General features: G+C 42.7%; 1 protein-coding gene across 3 annotated transcripts in view; it reads left to right on the top strand.

Moving 5' to 3' along the window:
• The first annotated feature begins 1,750 nt into the window (after positions 1–1,750).
• Positions 1,751–24,860, top strand: part of LOC129710224 (vasoactive intestinal polypeptide receptor-like) — a 60,900-nt gene continuing 37,790 nt past the window's right edge. For all 3 annotated transcript variants that reach the window (XM_055657066.1, XM_055657065.1, XM_055657067.1), the window contains exons 1-2: positions 1,751–2,388; positions 23,531–23,633. In XM_055657066.1, the coding sequence (XP_055513041.1) occupies positions 2,338–2,388; positions 23,531–23,633 (154 nt within the window). In that variant the 5' untranslated portion in view covers positions 1,751–2,337. The remainder of the gene's footprint in view (positions 2,389–23,530; positions 23,634–24,860) is intronic.

The following is a 24,860-nucleotide window of genomic DNA, read 5'->3' as shown; positions in this document are numbered from 1 at the left end:
CCCAACACACAAGGGACAATTTACAGGAGCCGGTAAATCTACAAACTTGCAAATCTTTGGAATGTGGGAGGAACCTAAAAAAACTCACAGTCGCAGGGAGAAGAAACAAACTGCTTACAACCAGCACCCATAGTCAGGATGAAACCCGGGTCTCTGGTGCTGTAGTGGAGCAACTCTGCCGCTGCACCACTGTGCCATCAAGTAAAGTGCGTGGGGCACATTTTTCACAGAGAGTGGTAAGAGCCTGCAACAGGCTGCCAGGGGTGGTGGTGGGGGCAGATGCAACAGTGGTAATAAGAGGCTTTTGGAAAGGCACATGGATATGCAAGGAATGGAAGGATATGGGTCAAGTGTAGGCAGAAGGGACCAGATCAATTTGCCATCTTGTGCAGCACAGAGATCATGAGCTGAAGGTGCTCTACTGTTCTATGTTCTATGAGGTGCGTTGGAATTTCTTCTTGCAGAAGGTGTTAATTATCTGTAATTTTCTACCCTGGAAGATTGTCTGGGTGGAGATGTCTTATTGTCATGTGTACAATGCTACCATGAAAACCTTTGTTTTTAGGCTATTCAATTAAATCACACACTATATAGAAGCACAATCAAGCCACACACAAGTATGATGGAGCAAAGGGAAAATATACAGCATGCAGAATATAGTTCTCAGCATTGTAATCCAACAGTTCTAGAGACACAGTCCAATGTCCGCAATGGGGTAGAGATGAATTGGACAGCACTCTATGTTGTGGAAGGACCATTAAGAAACCTGATGACAGAAAGGAAGAAGCTGCTCCCAAGTTTGGTGCTGCACACTTTAAAATTTCTATATCTTCTGCTCGATGAGAGAAGGGAGAAGAATGAAAGAGGCCACATCACTGGAGGTACTTACTGGCTCAGTACAGGAGTGAAAACCTGGAGTTTGTACGTTTTTTCTTCCCAGAGGCCATTAGGACTGTAAGCTATCTCACCAGGGACTAACTTTTAATGTAGCTCTCTACTGCTTATTTTTTAAAGTGCTGTTTTTTTCCCTTTTTCCTTCCGCCCACAATATTTAATATGTAAAATAATATGTAATTCTGTTCCATTCTGTTTGTAGTTTGTTTGGTTGTTTGTTTGTCTTTTTGCACAAAGTCCGCGAGCATTGTCACTTTTCATTTCACTGCACATCTCGTGTGTGTATGTGACGAATAAACTTGACTTGACTTGAGCAGATTGGCCATGTTTATGTTGAATTACGGGCAGGCTTGATGGACTGAGTGGTCAACAGGCAGTGCTGCTCAACTGTGCTTTGTCGTCTGTGAGCAGGAGCTTCTCAGAGTGAGGTGAAGGAAGAGGCCTGAGGGAGAATGGGGAGAGGAGGGAGAGGGGAAAGGGATGAGAGAGGAGGGGAGAGGGAATGAGGAGAGGAAGGGAGAGAAAGATGAGGGTGTGCAAGAAAGGGAAGACAGGGGGAAAGACAGGTGGAGGAGAGAACAAAGGGACTGAGAGGGTGATATGAAGAAAGTGCAATACGAAGTTGGAGGGAAGGGGTGGCGGGAGGGAGAAAGGGGAATGAAGAAGTTAGGGTGAGAAGGGGGGAAGAAAGAAGGGAATTGATACAATGGGCAAGGTGATGAGTGGAGGAGGAGAAAATGGGTTTGAAGAGGGGAGGAGAGGGGGAGGAAGGAAGAGAGAAAGGGGAGGGGTGGAAAAGGTGATAGGAGGAGGACATTGAGGTAGGAGGGAGATGATTCAATGTTAGTATGATTAAAAGGACGATTAACGCGAGATGTTTCTAACAGCTTCGACAGCCGTCCTGAAAGGGATTGCTGGTCCTGTAATAGCGTCACTGGCGAGGGCGTGTTTGGCGCCGTCTCTTCCACAAGTCACTGGGATTGAGGCGAGCTAGTGCCCCACCAAACCCAAGATGCTGATTTCTCCCCTCCTTTTTATTTAAAGATTCGGTTCATGCGGGCAGGAATTAGACGCGGCCTCCGGAGGGAACCGGAACGTGAGGGCAAGAAGTGTTGAAACTGCAATTAGCAGGTGGCGAGAGATCAGACCATCCTTCTCTCCCACGGGCTGGCGAGCGCCGGAGCTCCACTTCCATCCACAGTGCAACTATACACCAGTGAGGTTAAATGTATTTCTCCCAGTTGTTGTAGATTGCTGTTTGCACTGTACATCGGAAGAGCCCGTGAGCCTGAACCCGATGAGCGAGGCTGGGTTTGAACTGTTGGAGCTGAGGTGCTGCCCCTCGCCGAGTCTGCCCGCACCCCCGGGCGTGGGTCCGCCGCTCGCCGCTCCCAGCTCCCCTGCACCGCGCTGTGCCGGACGAGCCGCTTCCACTCCCCGGGAATGTGCCCTGCAGCCGGCGCGCTGCTGCTCAGCTGCCTCTGGACCGTCTCGGTGAGTACACTTTTACACTCCATGCGTCTCGCAGTCTGTCTGATGTCCTGTGGTGTACTTTTAACTTTCTGCACTTCATTCAGTTTACATTCGCTGGCAGAAGTCACTGGCAATTTCGTTCAGAGCAGTGACAACCATTTATTTAAAATTAGTATTTTAAACTCATTCGATCCTTTTATCAATCTTCTGAAACCAGGGCAGGTGGGTGGGGGCGGTTCTGCCTGTGTGGGATCACAGCGATCTCTGCGAACTTGAAGAGAACAGAGTGTTTTATTGTCATATGTCCCAGATCGAACAATGGAATTCGTACCTGCAGCAGCACAACAGATTATTTAAACACAGTGCACGGTAAACAATGTACAGAGTACACTGTGAACTTGATGATTCTCCTCTCATTGTGTTCCGGTCACTGTTTGGTTGCTGGCGTTGATTTTACTGAAGGTCTGAAAAGAAGCAGGGTGCAGGGGGGTTGCCGAGAAGGTTACGTGTTTGCAAAACCTTTCGCGACCGCCTCGGGTTGCTTCGGGGCCAGCGATGGACTTTGAATTGGCAGCCACCGATTCGGGGAATGCAAACGAAAATTAGTCCTCAGCCCAAAGGTCCCACGAACCACTGTCTGAGAAATGTGAGCTGTGACACTGCGAAAATCCTCATCTCTTCATCTAAATCGTTTTTACAACCACGATTTCAGTTTGACATGGAAAATAGGTGCATGAGTAGGCCATTCGGCCCTTAGAGCCAGCACCGTCTTTCAATATGATCAATGGCATCCAAAACCAGTTACCCGTTCCTGTTTTCTCCTGAAAAGTGCACCATCGCACACAAGCGATAGCATCTCCACACCAACTACTCCCATCGTGTTTGCTTGGGCTTTGCCTATGAAGGGTAGGAGAGGACAGAGCAGGTAATGGTCAGAGAGTCTTGGAGAATCTTAGAAATTCTTAGTCTTGGTACAGAAACAGAAAGATGGCCCAACTCATCTATGCTGCCCAAGTTAACTCGCTGAGCTAGTCCCACATATCTATGTCTTGTCTTTATCTCTACAAACCTGGGCAGACAGTGGGACTGGTGGGCAGACAGTTGATGGTATGGACAGTCGATGGGATGCATGCAATAATTAGCAGGGAAACGTACAGATAGGTAGATTGACAAACTAAATATTAATTATGTAGGAAGGAACTGCAGATGCTGGTTTAAACCAAAGATACACCAAATGCTGAATTAACTCCGCGGGACAGGCAACAATCAAGATGCTGTCTGTCCCGCTGAATTACTCCAGCAATTTGTGTCTAAATATTAATTAATTGGAATATTTTATTGTGCTCAATGAAAAGGTAATTTAATAAATTGCTAAATTTAGTTTAAAAAATCTATAACATGCTCCAGTACAATCCTTCAGCAGCTGTTGTGTTATTACAACAACGAGGTGAGTAGGTGAGTCTATCGCTGGCTACAGGATAATCCATGCTGGGGTCATCAAGCTAATAATGATCATTGTAATTGCACTCTTATAATATCTGAGACGTGAGGAATTTAGACAAAATTACTGATCGCTGAGAATGGAATGATGCCAAAAAAAATGCACTAGATGCTCCAGTACTTGCATTCTGATACGTGGACGTGTTGGTCATGACCCACTGTTACTCTATGACATTCACTGATGGACTTTTGTATAAAATCAATGCGGGTTCTCGGGGTCAGCAGGAGTGCTGCTTGGAATAGACTGTAAACTATTTAGGGTTATTTGAAGTACAATAGAAATTTAGCCACTGATCCTTCTGGATTTAGTGGAGGGACTCTGGATTAGCTAGTGCATTGTTTGGATTAGTTGGATTGGTAGCTGGAGTACACTTCGGGATTAAAACCATATGAGCATTGTATGTCGGTAGACCTGGATTATGAGTAATTTAAATACAATGGGATTGGTCTGTGTATGGGATATTTAAAATGTTCTTCAGGTGTTATTGCCTGAATTATTCAGTTTATTTAATGTCCCATACAGCACTACAAGTACTAATGTTATCCCTTCCCACCGGGATACTGCATATGGTTCCCATCCAAAATATTGGTTCCCATCCAAAATGTCGACTGTCTATTTGTATTGTATTGTATTCAAAAATGTGAGACAACGAAATGAATTTCCCTTACAGGCAGTATCATAAAAAAAAAATATTTCCCTCCACAGATGCTGTCTGACCCACTGAATTCCTTTGTTCCTCCATTCCTTTTTGCTGAATAGAATTATGCAGTGTGCTGCATTGGATTAGCCAGTGCACTGTGTGAGATTACAAAAGCACTGTTTGAAGACTGCAGACTAAGACTGCACAGAGTACAGTTTCGGAATGGCTAGACAGTGTTAATAATCTTTGTCCTATTATGACCACAACCACACTGAATAAGAAGCTGCATCTTGTAATGTAGGATACGGAATGGACTTTATTGATCAATTTCAAGGGATCGTTACAGCTCGGAGCAGTTTTTAGTTCTATGTTTCAAGTCCATTAAATTTTCTTCCTAGTGATGCATCATATTTTGCCAACATCAAAGGTACATGTGGTGGAAATCACTTCTAAAGAATCTTCTAATTCTTTGAAGATGTCTTATTCATGTATATAGCTGGTGTTTGTTCATTGAAAACTGTGTCCCTCAAACAAGACTTCCTGATCTGTTACCGACCTCAGAAGAACAGACTTTATCAACCATTATCTTCCTAAACAATGTGTAATGGATCCTATTGCAGCAATATTTTGTTCGCAGCTAAAGTTGGATTTTGTTCAGCATGACTCGTGTTGTAATTGTAACTCTTTTTCTTACCTAAGCATTTTTTGCCTTAAAGGATGAGCTGTGTGGTCTTCTCATAGCTCATCAGTGCCATCTGTTAAACCATGGAAACCTCTTACTTCAAGATACAAAAATGTTTCCCCATAACTTTCTAAGTATAGGATCAGTTTTCTTTTTTAATTCTTACACTCGTTCAATCCATCGCAGAGTGAAAACGTCACTGGAATAGCCAGCATTTGCTGTCCATTCCTAAAGTTCCCATGTCTGCTCTCTCGGCCAGTTTAGAGAACAAGCAAGAGGCAACCACAATGTTTGGTTGGAGTCACATAGGAGCCAGACTGAATATCATGGATAGGATCAGATCAGGTTCTTTATGTCTAAAGAAGGGTTCTGGTACAAAACGTCAATTTTCTCCAGAAATGCAGCCTAATCTGCTGAGTTACTCCAGCACTTTGTCTTTCTTTATAACATTGACTGGGCTGCTGTTTGGAATAATAAAATTCATTCATAATGTCCTTACTCTCTCGGGTATGTACATCATATCAATCTGTCTTCTGGCAATTCTCTTGGATGGCATCCTTGTGCATAGGACAAGATTAGTAGTTTGTATATCATTCTGCTAAGATAAAGCTGCATTTGAGTATTTGTTATAGGTGGCAGGTTACATGAGTGCAGATATGGCTCAGACAGGGGAGTAGAAGGTGAGCTATTGGAGGTCTAGCTTTCACAGCACTTTAAATGCTCTTTTATTACTGATTTTGCCGAAGGTCAACAACAATGGCAACTGCAGCTTTGAGTTGCCGTTGCTTTTCTAGATAGATGTCAGACCAGAGGTGGTCTTAAAGACCGATAGATGTATGTCCCTGTATCAGTTGTTAAGTTGAGGATGGTTGGGAGACCTGATAGTGAGGCTTAGAGAAAATGTTATTGTTAAAGAGCAAAGGTGGGAGCATTTTAATGGAGAATGGTTATTGCCTGAGACTGCCAAGGGAGGGTGGAATAGATTTGATTTAATGGGGCAGCTATGAGGGGCAGACTCAATTAGTTAGCATTTGAGGTGAATTTAGCATGTGTGCACAGTTGCCGTGTTCTTTTCATGCAACCAAAAAAGTTCAATGAGGCTGGAGAGAGAAACCAAGGTTGTTGTTACAACATCTCAATTGAATGGTTGCCATTTTGTAAAGTGTTGGAGTATACGAGTCCATTGTCCTTGTGAGAATGAACCGTGAAGGACAAATGGGTAAATTGTATTTTATTTGGGATAGTTCCACAGGAGTTGTCTTTTGCACAAGGTCCCATGCTTTTTTTTTTAGCTATTCCATTACTGACTAAATTCCCATGGAGATATCTTCATTATGTACATTGTATATTATAACTTTATTTTAAGAAATATGTATGTAATAAAAATATCCCAGAAGAAATCTGATTATTTTCATGTTAGAAATATCATCACAGAGATGACTCTGGCAATTGCTTAATCACGGTGACACGGTTCTTTGTTGTGACTGGATGGAAGTACAAACGAGAGCGATGGTTCTCTCTGGAACATGCCTGCGCAAAATGTTATGATTCAATCAGTCAATAGATTTGTATAGTCATTCATCATCACACAGTGCTAAACTTTAACAAACTTCAATCTTTCAAAATCACTGATTTTACTCAAATGCACAGTCAAGAACTAAAGACATTGAGGTGAACAACTACTGATTTTTTTTAAAATATGCTCTGCTACTATTTAATATGTTTGTCAATTATGATCTTGAACATACAACGGTACAGTATAGAAACAGGCCCTTCAGCCCATGATATCTGTGATGACCCTAATGCCAACTTAAACTGCACTCTGCCTGCGTATGGTCAAAGTTCTTTAATTCTGTGTCTACATAAATCCCTCAAACATCACCATTTTTATCTGTTTCTTGGCAGTGTGTTTCAGGAATCTACCACCCTCTGTGTAAAATAAACTTGCAAAGATTCTGCCTATCTGTCTTTCATAATTTTACATACTTCCATCTCATCATCCCACAGACCCCAACACCCACAGAAACCAATTGAAGTAATGTGCTATTCTGTTAGAAAAGAGGATTCCAGAAAAGAAGGGTCTCGACCCGAAATGTCACCCATTACTTCTCTCCAGAGATACTGACTGTTCCACTGAGTTACTCCAGCTTTTTGTCTATCTTCGGTTTAAACCAGCATCTGCAGTTCCTTCCTACACAAGAGGATTCCTGCTGCGGATGGGAGCGATGTGCAAAAGCACCTCCCAACTGCACAGCTAACCACAAGAAGGGCAAGGAAGAGGGCTTCAGGTGCAAGCCATGCCACCAAATAGAGCTTTTACTACCCATTGGGCACTTGCATCTTCATATGAAATGGGCAAACTATATTAGTAGTAATAGTGTTGGGGGTGGTCAACTGTAGATTCCCCTTGAAGTTAATTGTCATCTGACTTTACAAGAGCAAATTGGGGAAGGATAATAAATGCTGACCTTGCCATCAACTCTTCGGATCACAAAATGAATTAGAAATAAAGAACCTGTTGCCCTGTACAGGAGGAATGTTGGCCCTCACTTGAAACTTGTTTTGTGTAATACCCTTGATTTTAGTTAGTCACTGGCTACTTCCTTGTTTCTCAGGCAGCTCAACTTAGTAATTGATTGAAAGACACAGAATGGGAGCAGGCCCTTTGGCCCACCGAGTCCACGCCAATCATTAATCTCCCCTTCACACTAGTACTGTGTTATCCCACATTCTCAACTGATCCCTGCACACTGGGGGTGATTTAACAGAGAGCCAATTAACCTACAACCTGTCTTTGGGATGTGGCAGGAACTTGGAGAACCCAGAAGAAACCTACACAGTCATAGTGAGAATGTGCAAACTCCACACACACAGACTATCTGAGGTCAGGATTGACCCCGGGTGTCTGGCACTGTGAGGCAGCAGCACTACCAGCTGTGCCACTGTGCCGCCCTTAGATGTTAGGTGGGCTTGTTGATAAACTCTACAACTCAGTCTCTATCTAAATCTGAATGCCAAAGAGATTGTGCGAATCATCCAAACTTGGGTAATATTTGGCAGTGCACTGAGACACACTTGGGAGCACAGTGGAATAAATAACACTTGAATTGCAGCAACCTGTCTGAAGAATTTACAGTAGGTATTTACAGTAGGTAACAAAGAGAAAGGTTGATGTTAGAGATATTGAGCTGTAACAGCAGATAAACCATGTTGGATGGAAGTTAGGGTGTTGATGCATTTGACAAGAGCAGAGAGTTGTCCCATGACAGAAACCCCTCATTTGAGCGTCTGAAGCGGCATTAAAGTTGTTACACGCATTTTAAAATGAAAGAGTTTACACACCAGGAGCAAGAAAAATCCTTTGATAATTTTGAACAGAATCAGGACAATTAGCAGAGAACCAGTTTTGAAGGTTGTGTTAGTTGGCGGGTGGACATGTAGCACACTGTCCAAAGTGGACTTTGATATGGAACTACACAAGGACACACATTTTTATTGAGGTGGTCGGCCTTCCACTGAACTGCATACAAGGGATGATGATTGTTATTGAAGTTGGCTTCTTGAGGTAACAGTAGCTCACCATTTGATGACAGTTAGTAGTTATACACCACAGGATTATTTGTGGAGTGCAGGAATCGAGCCTGAGGGAACATTGAAAAGGTGGGTCAAGTTTAACTTGATGAAAGTGCATTTTAGGTACACAATACTGCAGAGCTATCTAAAGTCAGGCCAGAAATTTCGGGTGGTCAGCAGTGGGTAGTACATGTGGACACAAGGCAAGAGGCAGAGCAGAGAAAGTTCAGTCAAAATGGTTTAAATGCTGCACCTATTGTGGGTGGCAATCTCAGAGGCTGCAAATGAAATGTCTCGCGTGGGGAAAAGAGCACAAAATGTGAATTTACAAAAAACAAACTATATGCAATGAAGGGAACAATAGAATTTAATTCACTGATGCAGCAAAAACTAAAAAGACAACCAGTACCTAGGCATTTACTGCAGGTGGGTTTGTGCACAGGAGCAAAGACATCTAGCTGCAATTATACAGGGCTTTAGTGAGAACATACCTGGATTATTATGTGTAGCTTTAGTGTCCTTATCTAAATAAGGATATACTTACCACAGAGAAGTGCAGTGAAGGTTCACAGGTTGATTGCTGGGTGGACAGTTCTGACATACAAGTAGAGATCAGGTTGGCTGGATCTGTATTCAACAGTGCAGAAGAAAGATGGAGGAACTCATTGGATGGTTTTCGGATAGATTTATAGACAGGCTGCGGGTGAGGGGGCAACTGATGATGATAGTTCATGGACTTGGAATATGGGATATAACATGTTGGGCTGAGATCTTGGAGAAATTTCTTCGCTCTGAGAGAGGTAAACCTGGGGAATTTGCTTTCATAGAATGCTGGGGAGACCAAGTTATTGAATATGTTTTGAGATGGAGGTAGATTGCTCATCACAAAATGAATCAACGCATATATACAGAGAAGGTGAGAATAGAAATATATGACAAAGGGTGGCGCAGTGGTTGAATTGCTACCTTTCAGCGCCAGATACCCGGGTTCGATCCTGGTTACGGGTGCTATCTTTATGGAGTTTGTATGTTCTCCCTGTAACCACGTGGGTTTCCTCTGGGTGCTCCGGTTTCCTCCCGCACTCCAAAGATGTACATGTTTTTAGATTAAATGGCTTTTGTAAATTGTCCCTGGTGTGATATGGATAGTGCTTGTGTATGGGGCGAATGCTAGTCGGCTTGGACTCAGTGGGCCAGCCTGTTTCTGCGCTGTATCTCTAAAGTCTAAAGTAATCAGCCATAGTTGTATTGAATGGAGGAGCAGGCTTGAAGAGCTGAATGCTAAGTGGACCATTTTTGCAAGAGGCTTTGAGTACAAGTTCCTATGTGCTATATTTTTCTATGCTGTGATAAGCAGAGTAGGGATAGAGACATTGTCAGATTCAGCATATCAATTGAACACAATGTACTGAATGCCACATGAAGTTTGTTCTGTGAAAGGAAAGCACTTTGAATGCATTTTTGCCAAGATGTTGTAGCAAAAACAGCAAGTGACATTTCAAGTCGACCCAGGAGCAACATGTAATGGCCACATGGAGCAAGCCATCAACCTGGGGGTTTAAAGCAACATGTCCCATGTTGTTAATGTACAGCAAGGCTCCACTGACACTGGCTGGGTGATGCTGTACTGAAATGGTGTATGGAAAGAATGGAGAGCTGTGATGTGGTAGATCAGGAAACTCTCACCTATATTTGGAAGTCATGCAGTCCAGTAGGTGGGACTGGTGAGGCTACATCAGCAGGGAACACAATGTACGCTTCAACCCAAGTAATCACAGCACAGCTCAAGCCGAGTGTACAGGTGTTTTTCGCAGTGCAGGGAAACCAGAAAGGTGCAGCAAAGCAAATAGAGGGGGCCAAAATAAGGTGGAAAACACTGCTTCCATGGAGGTGCCAGAGACCTGCTGCTGGCACGGATTAAAGTCACAAGGGGAATGAATTTCACCAAACCAACACCAGAGTGCCAGAAGGCAGTGAAATCCACCTGTCAGTTGTGGAAGACCAGATCTGGAAGGGCAGTCAATTAAACCAATCATCTGACAGACTTGGTAGACAAAAGTGCTGGAGAAACTCAGCGGGTGCAGCAGCATCTAAGGAGCGAAGGAAATAGGCAACGTTTTGGGCCGAAACCCTTCTTCAGACTGATGTAGGGTGGGCAGGGAGAAGAAAGGAAAAAGGAAGAGGAGGGGGCTGAGGGAGAACTGAGAAGGGGAGGAGACAGAGTTGGAGGGAAGGGGGGGATCTCAGAGGGGGAGCAGTTAGAGAGGAGGTTGTAAAACTGTCTTCAGAGGGAGGAGAAGAACTTCTTCAAAGTAGGCATACCTTGAGGAGATTTCGCAGTACACAATACAATTTATTTGTCATTTGGACCCCGTTGAGGTCCAAACGAAATGTCATTTCTGCAGCCATACATTACAAAACGAAAAAGACCTGAGACACAACACAATTTACACAACCATCCATCACATCGCTGTGATGGAAGACAAAAAAACTTATCTCTCCACTGCACTCCCCCCCCCGATGTCAAAGTCAAAGCCCCCGGCTGGCGATGGTGATTGTCCCGCGGCCATTAAAGCCACGCCGGCTGACGCAAGGCCGCGCCGCCCACCAGTGGAGTAGACAAAGTGTTTAAGAAGGAACTGCAGATGCTGGAAAATCAAAGGTAGACAAAAGCATCTGAAAGATTTGTTGCCAATACAAAGCACATGGAGAATGGATTTTGTTTTGTCCATTTTTATCATTAAAGGAAGGATGTAAAAAATATGGTTTGGGTATGTGCTCCCTTAAAGAAATGTATGCAACAAACTGGTTCCGGTGTTTGATGCAGTGCCAGCTGGTCTGTGTGGGTGCAAGCCCAAGCAAAGATGCCATTGATCATTGTCAGATTTTTGTTTAAAAAGATCAACAAGCTTTAAAAGCAATGAAAGGGTGGAGAGGATGTAAGAGAAGGTTTGTGATAGAAACATTGAAACATAGAAACTAGGTGCAGGGGGAGGCCATTCGGCTCTTCGAGCCAGCACAGCCATTCGTTGTGATCATGGCTGATCGTCCCCTATCAATAACCCGTGCCTGCCTTCTCCCTATATCCCTTGACTCCACTAGCCCCTAGAGGTTTATCTAACTCTCTCTTAAATCCATCAGGTGACTTGGCCTCCACTGCCCTCTGTGGCAGGGAATTCCATAAATTCACAACTCTCTGGGTGAAAACGTTTTTTCTCACCTCAGTCTTAAATGACCTCCCCTTTATTCTAAGACTGTGGCCCCTGGTTCTGGACTTGCCCAACATTGGGAACATTTTTCCTGCATCTAGCTTGTCCAGTCCTTTTATAATTTTATATGTTTCTATAAGATCCCCCTCATTCTTCTAAACTCCAGTGAATACAAGCCTAGTCTTTTCAATCTTTCCTCGTATGACTGTCCCGCCTTCCCAGGGATCAATCTCGTATGATGGGACGGAGGGTCACAGCAGGTGAAGAGGTGAAATAAGGTGGTGGGGTTATTGGTGAATAGGAAGTGGTCAAGTCTGGAGGAGTTGTAAAGAGGGGAATATAAAAATAGAAAAGAAGGAATAAACAGGAAATGTAGAATAGAAAGGCCGAAACTGCTGATTATTTGCAAGTAGGCACAAAAAGCTGGAGTAACTCAGTGGGTCAGGCAGCATCTCTGGAAAAAAGGAATAGGTGACGTTTTTGGGTCGAGACCCTTCAGACAAGTGCTGAACTCATAGCTGTGTATTTTTCAGCTGAACATTAAAAATTCAGATGACAAAATACTGCATGAGTTGAGCTATTGGAGACCCTCAGACAAAAACTGAATAAATATAACCGCTGTCACAGACTGGACTTTATATACACATGTACATATACAATGTACACAAAAAAGCTGGAGAAACTCAGCGTGTGCAGCAGCATCTATGGAGCAAAGGAAATAGGCAACGTTTCGGGCCGAAACCCTTCTTCAGACCGCCTGAAGAAGGGTTTCGGCCCGAAACGTTGCCTATTTCCTTCGCTCCATAGATGCTGCTGCACCCACTGAGTTTCTCCAGCTTTTTTGTGTTCCTTCGATTTTCCGGCATCTGCAGTTCCTTCTTAAACACTACATATACAATGTTTTGCCTTGCTAATGGATTCTCCATATTCTGCATTACCTAGACAATGAAAGTGATAAATCCATTTGATTTTATTGACACATTTTTGTGAGTAAAAATTATTCTGAATAGTATTTCCAATGGAATTGTTAACATAATCAAATACTATTAATGTATGAACCATTTTAATATCGCTATGAACTCAATTTAAATTGATTAGTATATATTAGATGTAGTTAAATATATTTTGTGCTACTATTATTGGTAGGAACATTGTTCCCACGGTCATTTATTTCCTCTGCATTTTATTACTTTTTATATCGTTCAAATTTTGCACTTCATTTGCAATTCTGCATAATTGCCAGAAGTAATCCATTTTTTTCAGTTTCCTGCACAGTTGAATGTCTGACATGAATGTTTCCACAAATCAGCAACATTTGCCAGTGTTCGGACACCCAGAATAATTTACTGCCATCTGTGGATGCAGAATTGGCTTTCATATAAAACGGAAAGTGCTGGGCATACACAGATGGCCAAGTCCAAGTAGCATCTTTGGGAGGTTACACAGAAAAGCTGGAGAAACTCAGCGGGTGCAGCAGCATCTATGGAGCGAAGGAAATAGGCAACTATCGGGCCGAAACCCTTCTTCAGACTGATCGGGGGTGGGGGTGGGTGGGGACAAGAAAGGGAAAAGGAGGAGTAGCCAGAAGGCTGGAGGGGGTTTTGTGCAGGGGACTGATTAAGGGGAGTAGACAGCATTGACTAACAGAATTGGGTCATTCGATGTTCCTCTGCAGACTTTATTACGGAATATGAGGTATGTTCCTCCAATTTCCGCACTGCTCGCTGTTGCCATTCTGCATACCCATTGCAGAGAAGTGGAGGCGGATGGGATTTTTTTTCAGTTTCCGGGAGGTCAGCTTTGAATGTCGGACGATGAGGTGTTTCCACAAATCGCCCAACATTTGCCAGATATAGATCTGGACACTACCAGCGGACGCAATAGATGATTTGGAAGACTGCAGGTAAACCTGTCGCACCTGGCACGATTGCTTGGCTTTCATCGAGGGGGGAAAAGGGAAAGTGTTGCATCTCATGCGGTTGCAAGGGAAAGTGCCAAGTCCACCTAGCATCTTTGGGAGATTGGTTTTGGACTAGCCCAAGAATATTGTGAGGTACATTAAATATCCCTCTCTGTTGTATACTTGTGTCTTCGGCAGTGCCCTGCAGTGTGGAAATTGGATTTTGCCCATTTTCGGTGCACTAAGTAGGTACCACATTCTGCTATAACACCAAGTCAAGGATCTGCTGAGAAACCTCAAAGTGGCGATATTCTCACTTTTAGAAATCCCAATTTACTTTTTTCTCACATTGAAAACGTTCTTGAGTGTTGGGAGATGGTAGCTATTCCTGCTCTATTTTTGCACATTTTTCCCAGGTTAAGGTTCTCCTTGTCCACACCTTCCACTCCCTGGCCTGTACATTCAATGACTACATTCTCTGCAGTTTCTGCCATCTTCAACAAGATCGCGGCAGCAGCCACAGCAACCGTTTTAGTTATCTTCTGTGCTCTTTAAAAGTTTCCCAATCCTTTGGCTTTCCGTTCTTTGTTATGTAATACATCTTCTCTATTTTTATACTGTCCTTGACTTCCCTTGTCAGCCACGGCCACCTCTTACTCCCCTTAGAATTTATTTTCCTCTTTGGAATGACCTGATCCTGCACCTTATGTTTTTGTTCCCAGAAATACCTGCCATTGTTGTTTCACTGTCATCCCTGCTAGGGTCTCTTTCCAGTCAACTTTGGCCAGCTCTTCCCTCATGCCTCCATAGTCCCCTTTGCTCAACTGTAATACTGACACTTACGATTTTCCCTTCACCTTTTCAAATTGTAGATTAAAACATCATATTATGGTCACTATCTCCTCATGGCTCCTTTACCTTGAGTTCCCTTGTCAAATCCAGTTCATTACACATCACTAAATCCAGAATTGCCTTCTCCCTGGTCGGCTCCATTACAAGCTGCTCTAAGAATCCATCTCAGAGGCACTCCACAAACTCCCTTTCTTGGGGTCCAATACCAACCTGATTTTCCCAGTCTACCTGCATATTAAAATCTCCCATAACCACTGTAGCATTCCCTTTGCTACATGCCAATTTTAACTGTTGATTCAACTTGCACCCTATATCCAGATTACTATTTGGGGGGCCTGTAGACAACTCCCATTATGGTCTGTTCAAGTTCAAGTTCACATTTATTGTCACATGCACCAATTAAGGTACAATAATATTTGAGTTACTATACAGCCATACAAGTAAAAAGAACACAATACACGATAGATTTAACATAAACATCCATCACTTTGATATTCACCTCCCCTCTCACACTGGTCATTGCCCCTGACCTTACTCCCTTATTCCTTCTCGAACTTTCCTTCCCATTAATTTGGGAGTCTTTTGCACCTTATCCTGTACTCGCTTCCCCTTTAACTCCACCTATATACTCCCAATTTGTCAACCCCTCCCCCCGCTATTTAGTTTAAACCCACACGTGTATCACTAGCAAACCTGCATGCCAGAATGTTGGTCCCCCTCTGTTAAGGTGTAACCCGTCTCTTTTGTCCATGTCACCCCTACACCAGAAGAGATCCCAGTGGTCTATCAATCTAACTCCCCGCACCCCCCCCCCCCCCCCCCCCCCCCCCCCCCAGCCACACATTCAGATCCCCTATCTCCCTGTCCCTGCCCTCACCAGCATGAGGCACAGGAAGCAATCCAGAGATAACCACCCTAGAAGTCCTGCTTTTCAATCTTCTTCCTAACTCTTTAAAGTCACATTGCAGAACAACCTTCCTCTTCTACCCAACGTCGTTTGTGCCCACATGCACAACCACTTCCGGTTGCTCACCTGCCCTCTCGAGAATGTTCTGAAGTCAGTTCAAGACATCTTGAACCCTGACACCAGGGAGGCAACAGACCATCCTCGAGTCTCGCCTGCCGCCGCAGAATCTCATGTCCACACCTCCGCAAGGCTGCTCCGCTACAGCTGCCAAAAGACTCTTCATTTCCAAGTAATTACGGTTAAATGCACCCTTGCTTCACAGATGTGGCTTTGCAACCCAGTCCTCCACTGTCAAATGTGCTGCCTTGGAGGTATCTCATTCCTGAAGTTGGCCTCCTTTTCTACCTCCTTAAATCATTAGTTGGTCATGAAATTTGGTCCAGGTTTTGGTATCAAAAAGGAACCCTAAACTTAATGGCACTTGCTGTTGTTTTACATATAATCAGCACAACAGCTACAGGTAGGGGTGGGGTAGCATCATCGATCTTGCCATTTGAGTCACCGATGTTCATTGATCAGTAAGAGCTTTTCCCACCATGTTCTGCTCTGGCAGGCCTGAGATGGACCTCTTTCTCGTCCCACTTTTAGCACCTTGTGTCCCAAACCGTTACATGCAGCAGGAACATCAGGACCTCAGACTGGGGCATATGTGAACTAATAATAGTGTGGCGTAGGAAGATTTTTAATACATGAGAATGACTGGTGGGATTGATAAAGTATACAACGAAGGTCCCCAGGCGAACACTATAAATCATTCAGGATTAGCCACTTCCAGTGTGACGTATTTGCTTTATTAAAAGTTAATCGTGGAAGTTGTCGGTTGCAATCTTTTGATGCCAATTTCTGTCCGTAGGTAATTGATGTTGAAGTCATTATTGCATCCACAAAATAAGATGAGGTAATGATTTGCATGGTAGGGTGAATTGGAAAAAGCAGTCACTTCAAAACACATATAATGTGTTTGACTTTTGCAAATTTGCTGAAAAACTACAGGTGAAAATGAAATAAATTTTTAAACTAAACACCTCTCTGCAAATAAAATCTAGTTAACTGCACATTGATTCTAAAAATGACAAAAAGTGCTAAGAAACGTCACAAAAGACAAGAACAAACCAGTTGGCTATGTTGATGCTGGGAATTATTAAATGGATTATATTTGTACAAATTGAAAATGACGAGAAATAAATTAAACACGAACAGAAACTGAGCTTCACATTACTCACTTCCATTTCCAGCAAAAGTTTGCAGTTTTTGTGTGAAGGAAATTGCACTTGCCTTGTTGCCTCCAGAATCACACAAACAGACAAAGGAAGATATTTACAGAGCATTTTTCAAAAATAAGCCAGAAAAATATAACTCTCAGTAGTCTGGCATCTTAGAAGAACATATTGTTACAGTTGACTGCACAGTTTCTATTTTGCCAGAGTCTAATAGCTTCAAATTATGCACAATTTTAGGCATATAAAAACGTTTCTTATCTAAATTGTTAAAGTGAATGGGATCAGTAAATGAGGCATCCAATAAAAAATAATTGATTTTTTCTGTCTGCAGCAGCCAATTTGCCTTTTGAGATGGCTCTATAGTGAAAGGTTTAAGAAAGAACTGCAGATGCCAGAAAAATCAAAGGTCGACAAATTGCTGGGGAAACTCAGCGGGTGAGGCAGCATCTATGGAGTGAAGGAATAGGTGACATTTTGGGTCGAGACACTTCTTCAGACTTATGTGGGGGGAGGGGGGGGATCAAGTTGATCGAAGAACCTGGATGTTGGGGAGTATCCAACAGGAGAAGCTCCCATGAAACAAAATGCAAGGCCATGAGACTTCCCTTATTCCAGCCATGTCTTGCCAGCCTTGTGTTTATTTGTTCATAACTGGTGAGAACAAAATTAGGCCATTTGGCTCGTCAAATCCACTCCACCATTCATTAATGGCTGATCTATCTTTCCCTCTCAACCCCATTTTCCTGCCTTGGAAGTGGCATCAGACTTCCAAACCAGGAGAGAGCCATCAACTTTCTGGTGTTTATATATTTAACTGACTCCATTGAATGAGTACTTTGACTCCATTACCTAACTCATCCAATGTTCGTTTCCTGGTGGAAGGTGAGCATTCTGCGAACAACATGCAGTGCAAGACTAGTGAACGAATGTGCCAAACCCTGGTTTTCCAGAGTAGTGAAAATCTCTCGCATCATAACAAGGTTCTATTCTCCCATCCCCAAAGCTTGCTCCTACCTTTTTCTCTCTGATTGTTAAGGTTCATTTCTTAAACCTGACAACTCACAATAGGTTAGGTAAGCCAACAAACTTTACTTTTGCGTCAGACGGGAGTGGCTGGAAATGTTACAATCCAGAAGTATCCAGTGATACTTCTGGTTCTCCCAAGATACCACTCTAATGAGCAAAGTCATACGACATATTTTTATATTATTTTGGAAACGTAATTGTATGTTTATACAGAGTTGCAGTAATGACGTCTAACACATCAATCACAGAGTATATCACTGATGCACTTGTCATCTTGTGGTTCTATCAATCACAAACTGCTGCTCACATTAATGTCAGCTACCCACAGACGTTCCTGTTTACAGATTAGCAACTACAAAGGAAATACATCTGCTCCTACTGTTGTCAATGGTATTTTACTTGGGCATATAACAAGAAGCAGCTTGAATGCAGGCCTCTAACTTCCTGATTACCCAGCTCTTCTACAGCACAGAATTACAAAGCTTCATAATCCAAAGAAAGTCAAATTCCTCTTACATTATCTTGCATTATAATTTATTATTAACTAGGATATTCTCATGATATTGTGGTATTTGATAGTTAAAGCTGGTGCAACCAGGCTGTAGATAACGAGAATACTGATGAGAACAATGAGGACACTCCATTCCAGTGGTAATAGTGGGATTTGAATGTTACTTGCCATGGCTTCTCCTTTGATATCTCAATATATTTTGGCTCTGCACCAAGCAAAAACATTTACTAGAGGAACTTAATGGGTCCAACAACATCTGAGGGGATGAAAAGAAATGGTAGACTTTTCAGGTCAAGACCCTGTGTCAGGACTTTGGACCCTGTGCTTGTAAATTGCAGATCAGGTAATCTACTCAGTCAGGGCACCAGAGCCAGGATGGACAAACGGCTTCAGTGCAAACTCCAACTTCATAGTTCAGAAAAATACGTAGCACATTCCCTGCTGATTACCTATTCTGCTGAGTCTTATCCAACTTGAATAACAAAATCTGCATTATTGCAGACACCATGGAAACACGGTGCCCCTGTACTTGTAAACAGAGAGTGCCAACCTTACCTCCACATATTCTGCAAGCAGGTACCTGTTACTGAAATTACAAATCCACACATGGAATTTGCATTCAATAAAATAATGTGCATTAAATTTAATATGTAAAATAAATTTAACACAGGAACAAAGCCTGCTCAATGATCCAGGAGCGAGTTGTGAATTGCAAGGCAAGAGGCAATCGTGTTTTTCCATTAAGTAGACATAAACGCACCTGCTTTCACAAAATACCTCGGTGTGCTAGAGGGATCAGGTCATGGAAAGGAAGGTAGATAGAGTTCAACATTGGCTTCAAAGGGGGAAATTTGGAGTGAGATGCACCTGTGGCTCTGGAAGGTGGATTGTTTTAGTGGTGGTCATTTAAAGTGAGCTTCCTCCCACGTACATCATTGCCGTCTCCATCTACCCCTCTGTGCATCTGTGCTTCCCTCCCTTTTAATAACCATACCTCTTTTTGCATGAAGAATTCCTTGTCGAATGTATTGCTATCTTATACTTTTGCCGCTAGTTTTAGATTCTCGCGTAAGAAAATATTTTTCCTTTGTTGTCCTACAAATCCAATACAACCCATAATTTAATTAATTTTGTTTAATCTTCACTTAGCCGCCTCTTTTCCGGAGGAAATTGTCACCAGTCCTGCCTGGTGATTATAACCTTTCATCATCTTTAGCAGGTTTCAATTCTGCACAGTCTCCAGTGCTTCTACCTTTATTACAGATGTAGAAGATTAGAACCGTGTATGGTGTTCTAAATAGTGTCTAACCCAGGGGTCGGGAACCTGCGGCCTTCTAGGCCATTAACTGCGGCCTCTTGAATGAATCCAAATTTTGTAGAACAAATACTTTTATTTTTATTAATATGTTTTTGTTCATCTTTTATTATTTTTATTTTAATCTTAAAATGAACGTTTAAAATACCAGAGAGTAAAAGAAGATTCAACAAAATAATCCTCCCTGACTGACAGCCACAATTAAAACATTAGTAAGTCATGAGGGCTATTTTAACATAGAAACGTAGAAAATAGGTGCAGGAGTAGGCCATTCGGCCCTTCGAGCCTGCACCGCCATTCGAGATGATCATGGCTGATCATCCAACTCAGTATCCTGTACCTGCCTTCTCTCCATACCCCCTGATACCTTTAGCCACGAGGGCCAGCATTAACACCTGTTATGCTCATGATTTAGTTCTAATGCGACTCCAGAAGGTACGTTAACCTCCCTGCCTGACTGGCGCCACCATCACCTGAGGCTGGTTGATGAGAGGGAAAATGTCGGGAATAGTCCGCTGGCCGTCCAGTCTTCAGCCTTATGAACTTTTGATAGAAGTGCACATGGTTTTCAGTTTGAAGTTGAATTTGAGAATAGTTAAACAGCGTATTTGTTTGATTTTTTTAAATTCTGTCTGCTTAACAGCCCATGTCAAAGAAAACGAAGAGAATGCTGATGGAAGAAAAATAGTTTTTAATTAGGATTGGGAACTGCAATATTATCTTGTTTCTGCTAAAGATAAGATGATTTGCTCGCTTTGTGATACTGCAATATCAACATTGAAGAAATTCAATGCTCATCAGCATTATGCCGCTCATCAGCATTATGCCACTCATAAGGACCACAAATATTTCAAATTTGAGAGAGGCGCGAAAGGTTGCATTGCAGAAATGAAAAGATGAAAAGCAAAGGCAAAGGCAGTTATTTCAAGCAGCGGTAAAACCCGTATATAATGCTACCGAAGTAGCTTATATGCTGGGGGGGGGAGGAGGGAGGCCATTTAGCGATGTAGTAATCATAAAATAATGCATTGTCGAAGTTGTAGGATGCGTAGACCCCGATAAGGTTTCAAAGTACAAACAACTGCCTCTTTCAATGAGAACTATAACTGATTGGCAGCATGAATTAGCCCTCAACGTAACAGAACAACTTCACGCAATACTCCAAAAGGATACATTTTGAAGTATATCCAATTGAAGTTTCTTGGATGCGGCCATATTAGGTTACAGCTAACTTAATGCGGCATTCCAACATGAAAAGGTTCCCCAACCCTGGTCTAACCCAAGTACCACAAGTTTAAGAGAACTCTACTTGTTTCTAATTCCATAGAGATGAACTCCATTTGCATTTTTATAGCCTTTTTATTTGTAATTCTTTCTTGCACTTTTTAAAATCTGCTTTTTATCTGTAGTATTAACATTACGTTCTGCACTGTGTATTTTCCAATTTGCACTACCTGATGTACTTATCCATCAACCCTTTGCTCCATTTAGATGATTTAGAAAGCGTGTTAGGCCCCACTGCCTCTGCCATTTCCGTTCTGCAGGTTTATTAACATCTGTACATATTACAATTTTTTTTCTGTTTTGTGGTTGAATTGTTTGTGTGATTCCAAATCACTTATTGAATACATTTCACCTTTTACCAGCCCAAATAAATAATTTTAAACACCTCTTCCTGTTTTATAATTGATAAATTCCATCCTTGTACTTGTGTCCAGTTCCATGGAGTTCCTCTTTCCATCCCCTGCCTGTACAATACTTTAACAAAGGCCTTTAGAAAATCCCGATTCGTTACATTTTGCATGTTGGCCTTTTCTATCCTTTATTGTCATTCCTTCAAAGAATTCAATACGTTTATGGAAGTTTTGATGTTTCTTCGTCCTTTGCTAATGATTCTTTATCCCCCACAGTTTCTGGAGAATTTTTCTGTTCTATCTTTGATTATGGCTTCCATTATCTTTCCTCCCACTCGTGTGGAACTAATGAGTCTATTGTTCCCTAGACGTTCTCACTTCTTTAAAAATGTAAAACTCACATCAGTTAGTATAAAAGCTATGCCATGTGTTACAAATACCTAATAGTCCTTCTGCTAACCTGTCCCTCCTTGTTTTTTAAAAAAAAAACATGCAAATGTTCTGTCTGCTACAAGTTTACGTTCTCTAACTTCAGCTAGTTTGTCAGTTATCTTCCCCTTCCTTCCTTAAATATTTGATACTTTTTTTTCTAATCTAACCTCACCTGCACACTATCCAGGCAAAACATACCATACATAAGTATATCAGGTAGTGCAAATTGGAAAATACACAGTGCAGAACGTAATGTTAATACTACAGATAAAAAGCTGATTTTAAAAAGTGCAAGAAAGAATTGCTACGAGGTAAATGGGGTAGATCAGGAATACATCCTTAGCATGCGAGAGAGAGAGAGTCTGATAACAGCAGAAAATAAGCTGTTCTTGAAGCTAGTGCTGCTTTCATATCTTCTCAACGGGAGAGGGAAGATGAACGAATGATTGTGGTGTGACTGGTCCTCGATTATGGCTGGTTTCTCGTGGCAACATAAAAAATATAGATTAGGGGGGAGTTTGGTTTGTGTGATGGACTCAGCTACTCTATTCAATTTCTTGCAGTCTTGGGCAGAGCTGTTGCCAATCTGATGTATTCAGATAGGAATGCAAATGGAGTCAGGCCGAGTTGCCATAGCTTTCTGAGGAAGTAGAGGTGTTGATGATGTGCATTCTTGGCCACGGCATCAATGTGGTTGGACCAGGATGAATTGTTAGTGATATTTACATCCAGGAACTTGGCATAGGTCTGAAGAAGGGTCTCGACTCGAAATGTCACCCATTCCTTCTCTCCAGAGATGCTGCCTTTCCCGCTGAGTTACTCCAGCATTTTGTGTCTAACCTCAAAATGATATTTCAGTTGTGCAGCCCAGTGAGGCATGGATTGACACCATTATTGGCAGATGGGCAGGTTAGCACCCTGGGTGTTGGTGTGAAAGATGGGTTGCAGGAGCCTAGATGAACCCTGCATCCCAGATGACCTGGACAATGTGTATCACTTTAATACAATTGCTCCAGTCTCCCTCCTCTCCCTCCAAATGCATTGTCCTCTCAGGCTGGTGCCTTTCAAACTTCGCTGCAGCAAACTAGCACCATCACTAATCCACACAATGTATACCATGGCGACCCCTGAGCCGTGGAGTTTGAACCGGCCCGTTCACGGAGCTCTGATTCAGCCGCGGGACTTACCAACACCCGGCGGGGTCCCTACATCGAAAGCTGGATCGCCTCAACGCAGAGGGAGAACTAGGAGGGAAGAGACAAGGACTTTAAGACTTTTGACTTCCATCACAGTGAGGAGGTGCCTGTGGACTGATGTTAAACTGTGTTCATCGTGTGTGTTGTTTTGTCCTATGTTATGACTGCAAGATTCACAATTTCGTTCAGACTGAAAGGTCTGAATGACAGTAAAGGATACTTTGACTTTGACTTTGACAATACTGAGGAGATGTTGAACTGGATTTGCTGCATACATGTTGTGACTGTAAGAGCTTATTAGAGGATGGATACTCTGTTAGTTTGTTCCACTGATCGAGCCAGCGAGGCAATCTCTGAAACATTCCAAAGGTGCTACCTTAGAAACATATTCAATTGTGTTCGTTATTGAGAGATCAACTTTGTTTAATAATAGCATCAATAAAGTTAGTGGTTCAGCCTTGCATAAATCACATACTTCAGCAAACCTCCTGAATTTGTTCTTCAGGCAGTGATGATCCATCCTGACTGTGAGCTTTTATTGGAGATCCAGCTGGCAGAGGAGTCGTGTCTTTCCGATGTTTCAACCTTCCTTCTGGAGGAGGAGTCCGGTGAGTGAAATATCAAAGCAACAGAAAGGACTTGTAACTGTGGGTCCCTTGGGGCTTTTCCATACAGCAGGGTGGGATTTGTTCTGAACGCTTCACCCCTTTCAATAGTCGCATCAATAAAGAAGTGACCGTTACCCTGGGCTGATCAGCTCCTGTTTATCTAAATGGACATGGAAATGACAGCATGCTCTCTGCTAAAGTGAGGTACTGACCGTAAGGTTCATGCCATGAATGGATCTGTCCCATGGATTAGGGGACAGCATACAATGAGCTGGTCTTTGCATCTCTTGTCATTTTTATTTTCACTGTGCATGAGGTACAGGAGTGAGGGAAGTGAGTTGCCACCCAATAAAAATAAATCATCATTGTCCTCCCTCAAGTTTGTGAGCAAGACACAAAGTCATCAAAGAAGGTTGGCAAGAAATTATCAGAGGAAGGATACTGGGAGAAAATGTGAGATTATCCACTTTGGGAAGCAGAATCAAAAAGCAAATTATTATTGAAACAGTGAAATTACATAATATTGTGATGCAAACAGATCTGGGCCTCTGTAGTGTGTTATGCCCCTGTCCCACTTAGGAAACCTGAACGGAAACCTCTGGAGACTTTGCGCACCACCCAAGGTTTCCGTGTGATTCCCGGAAATTACCGGGGGTTTTTGTCAGTCTCCCTACCTGCTTCCACTGCCTGCAACCTCCGGCAACCACCTGCAACCTCTGGGAACCGCACGGAACCCATGGGTGGGACGCAAAGTCTCCAGAGGTTTCCGTTTTGGTTTCCTAAGTGGGACGGGGGCATTAGTGTGTAGGTACAGTAAGTAATTAGGACGGCTAAAGTAGTATTAGCTCTTATTGCAAGGAGTATAAAGGTAAAGAAGTCTTGAAGCAACTTCACTGGATGCTGGTAAGACCACATCAGTGGTATCGCATACAATTTTGGCTGCATATTTAAGCAGTGATCTATTTCAATTAGAGGCAGAAGAGATAAAGTTCACAGGGTAGATTCTGGAGTTGAAGGGTCTGTCTATGAAGGAAGGTCAAGCAGCTTCAACCTGAACATGTCAGTGCTTAAACGAATGTGGGGTAATCCTATTGAAATATAAGATTTTGTGAGAAATTATGGTGGGTGCTGAGAAGATATTTTCCCCAGCGGCAGTATCCAGAATCAGAGTGCATAGTTTTGGAGTGATGAAGTACCCACTGAAAATGGAGATGAGGGTGCATTTCT

This window comes from Leucoraja erinacea, chromosome 27, assembly GCF_028641065.1.
Source record: "Leucoraja erinacea ecotype New England chromosome 27, Leri_hhj_1, whole genome shotgun sequence".
NCBI lineage: Eukaryota > Metazoa > Chordata > Chondrichthyes > Rajiformes > Rajidae > Leucoraja > Leucoraja erinaceus.
Note: the sequence above shows the minus strand (reverse complement) of the source record. Positions and strands in the feature narration are given on the sequence as shown.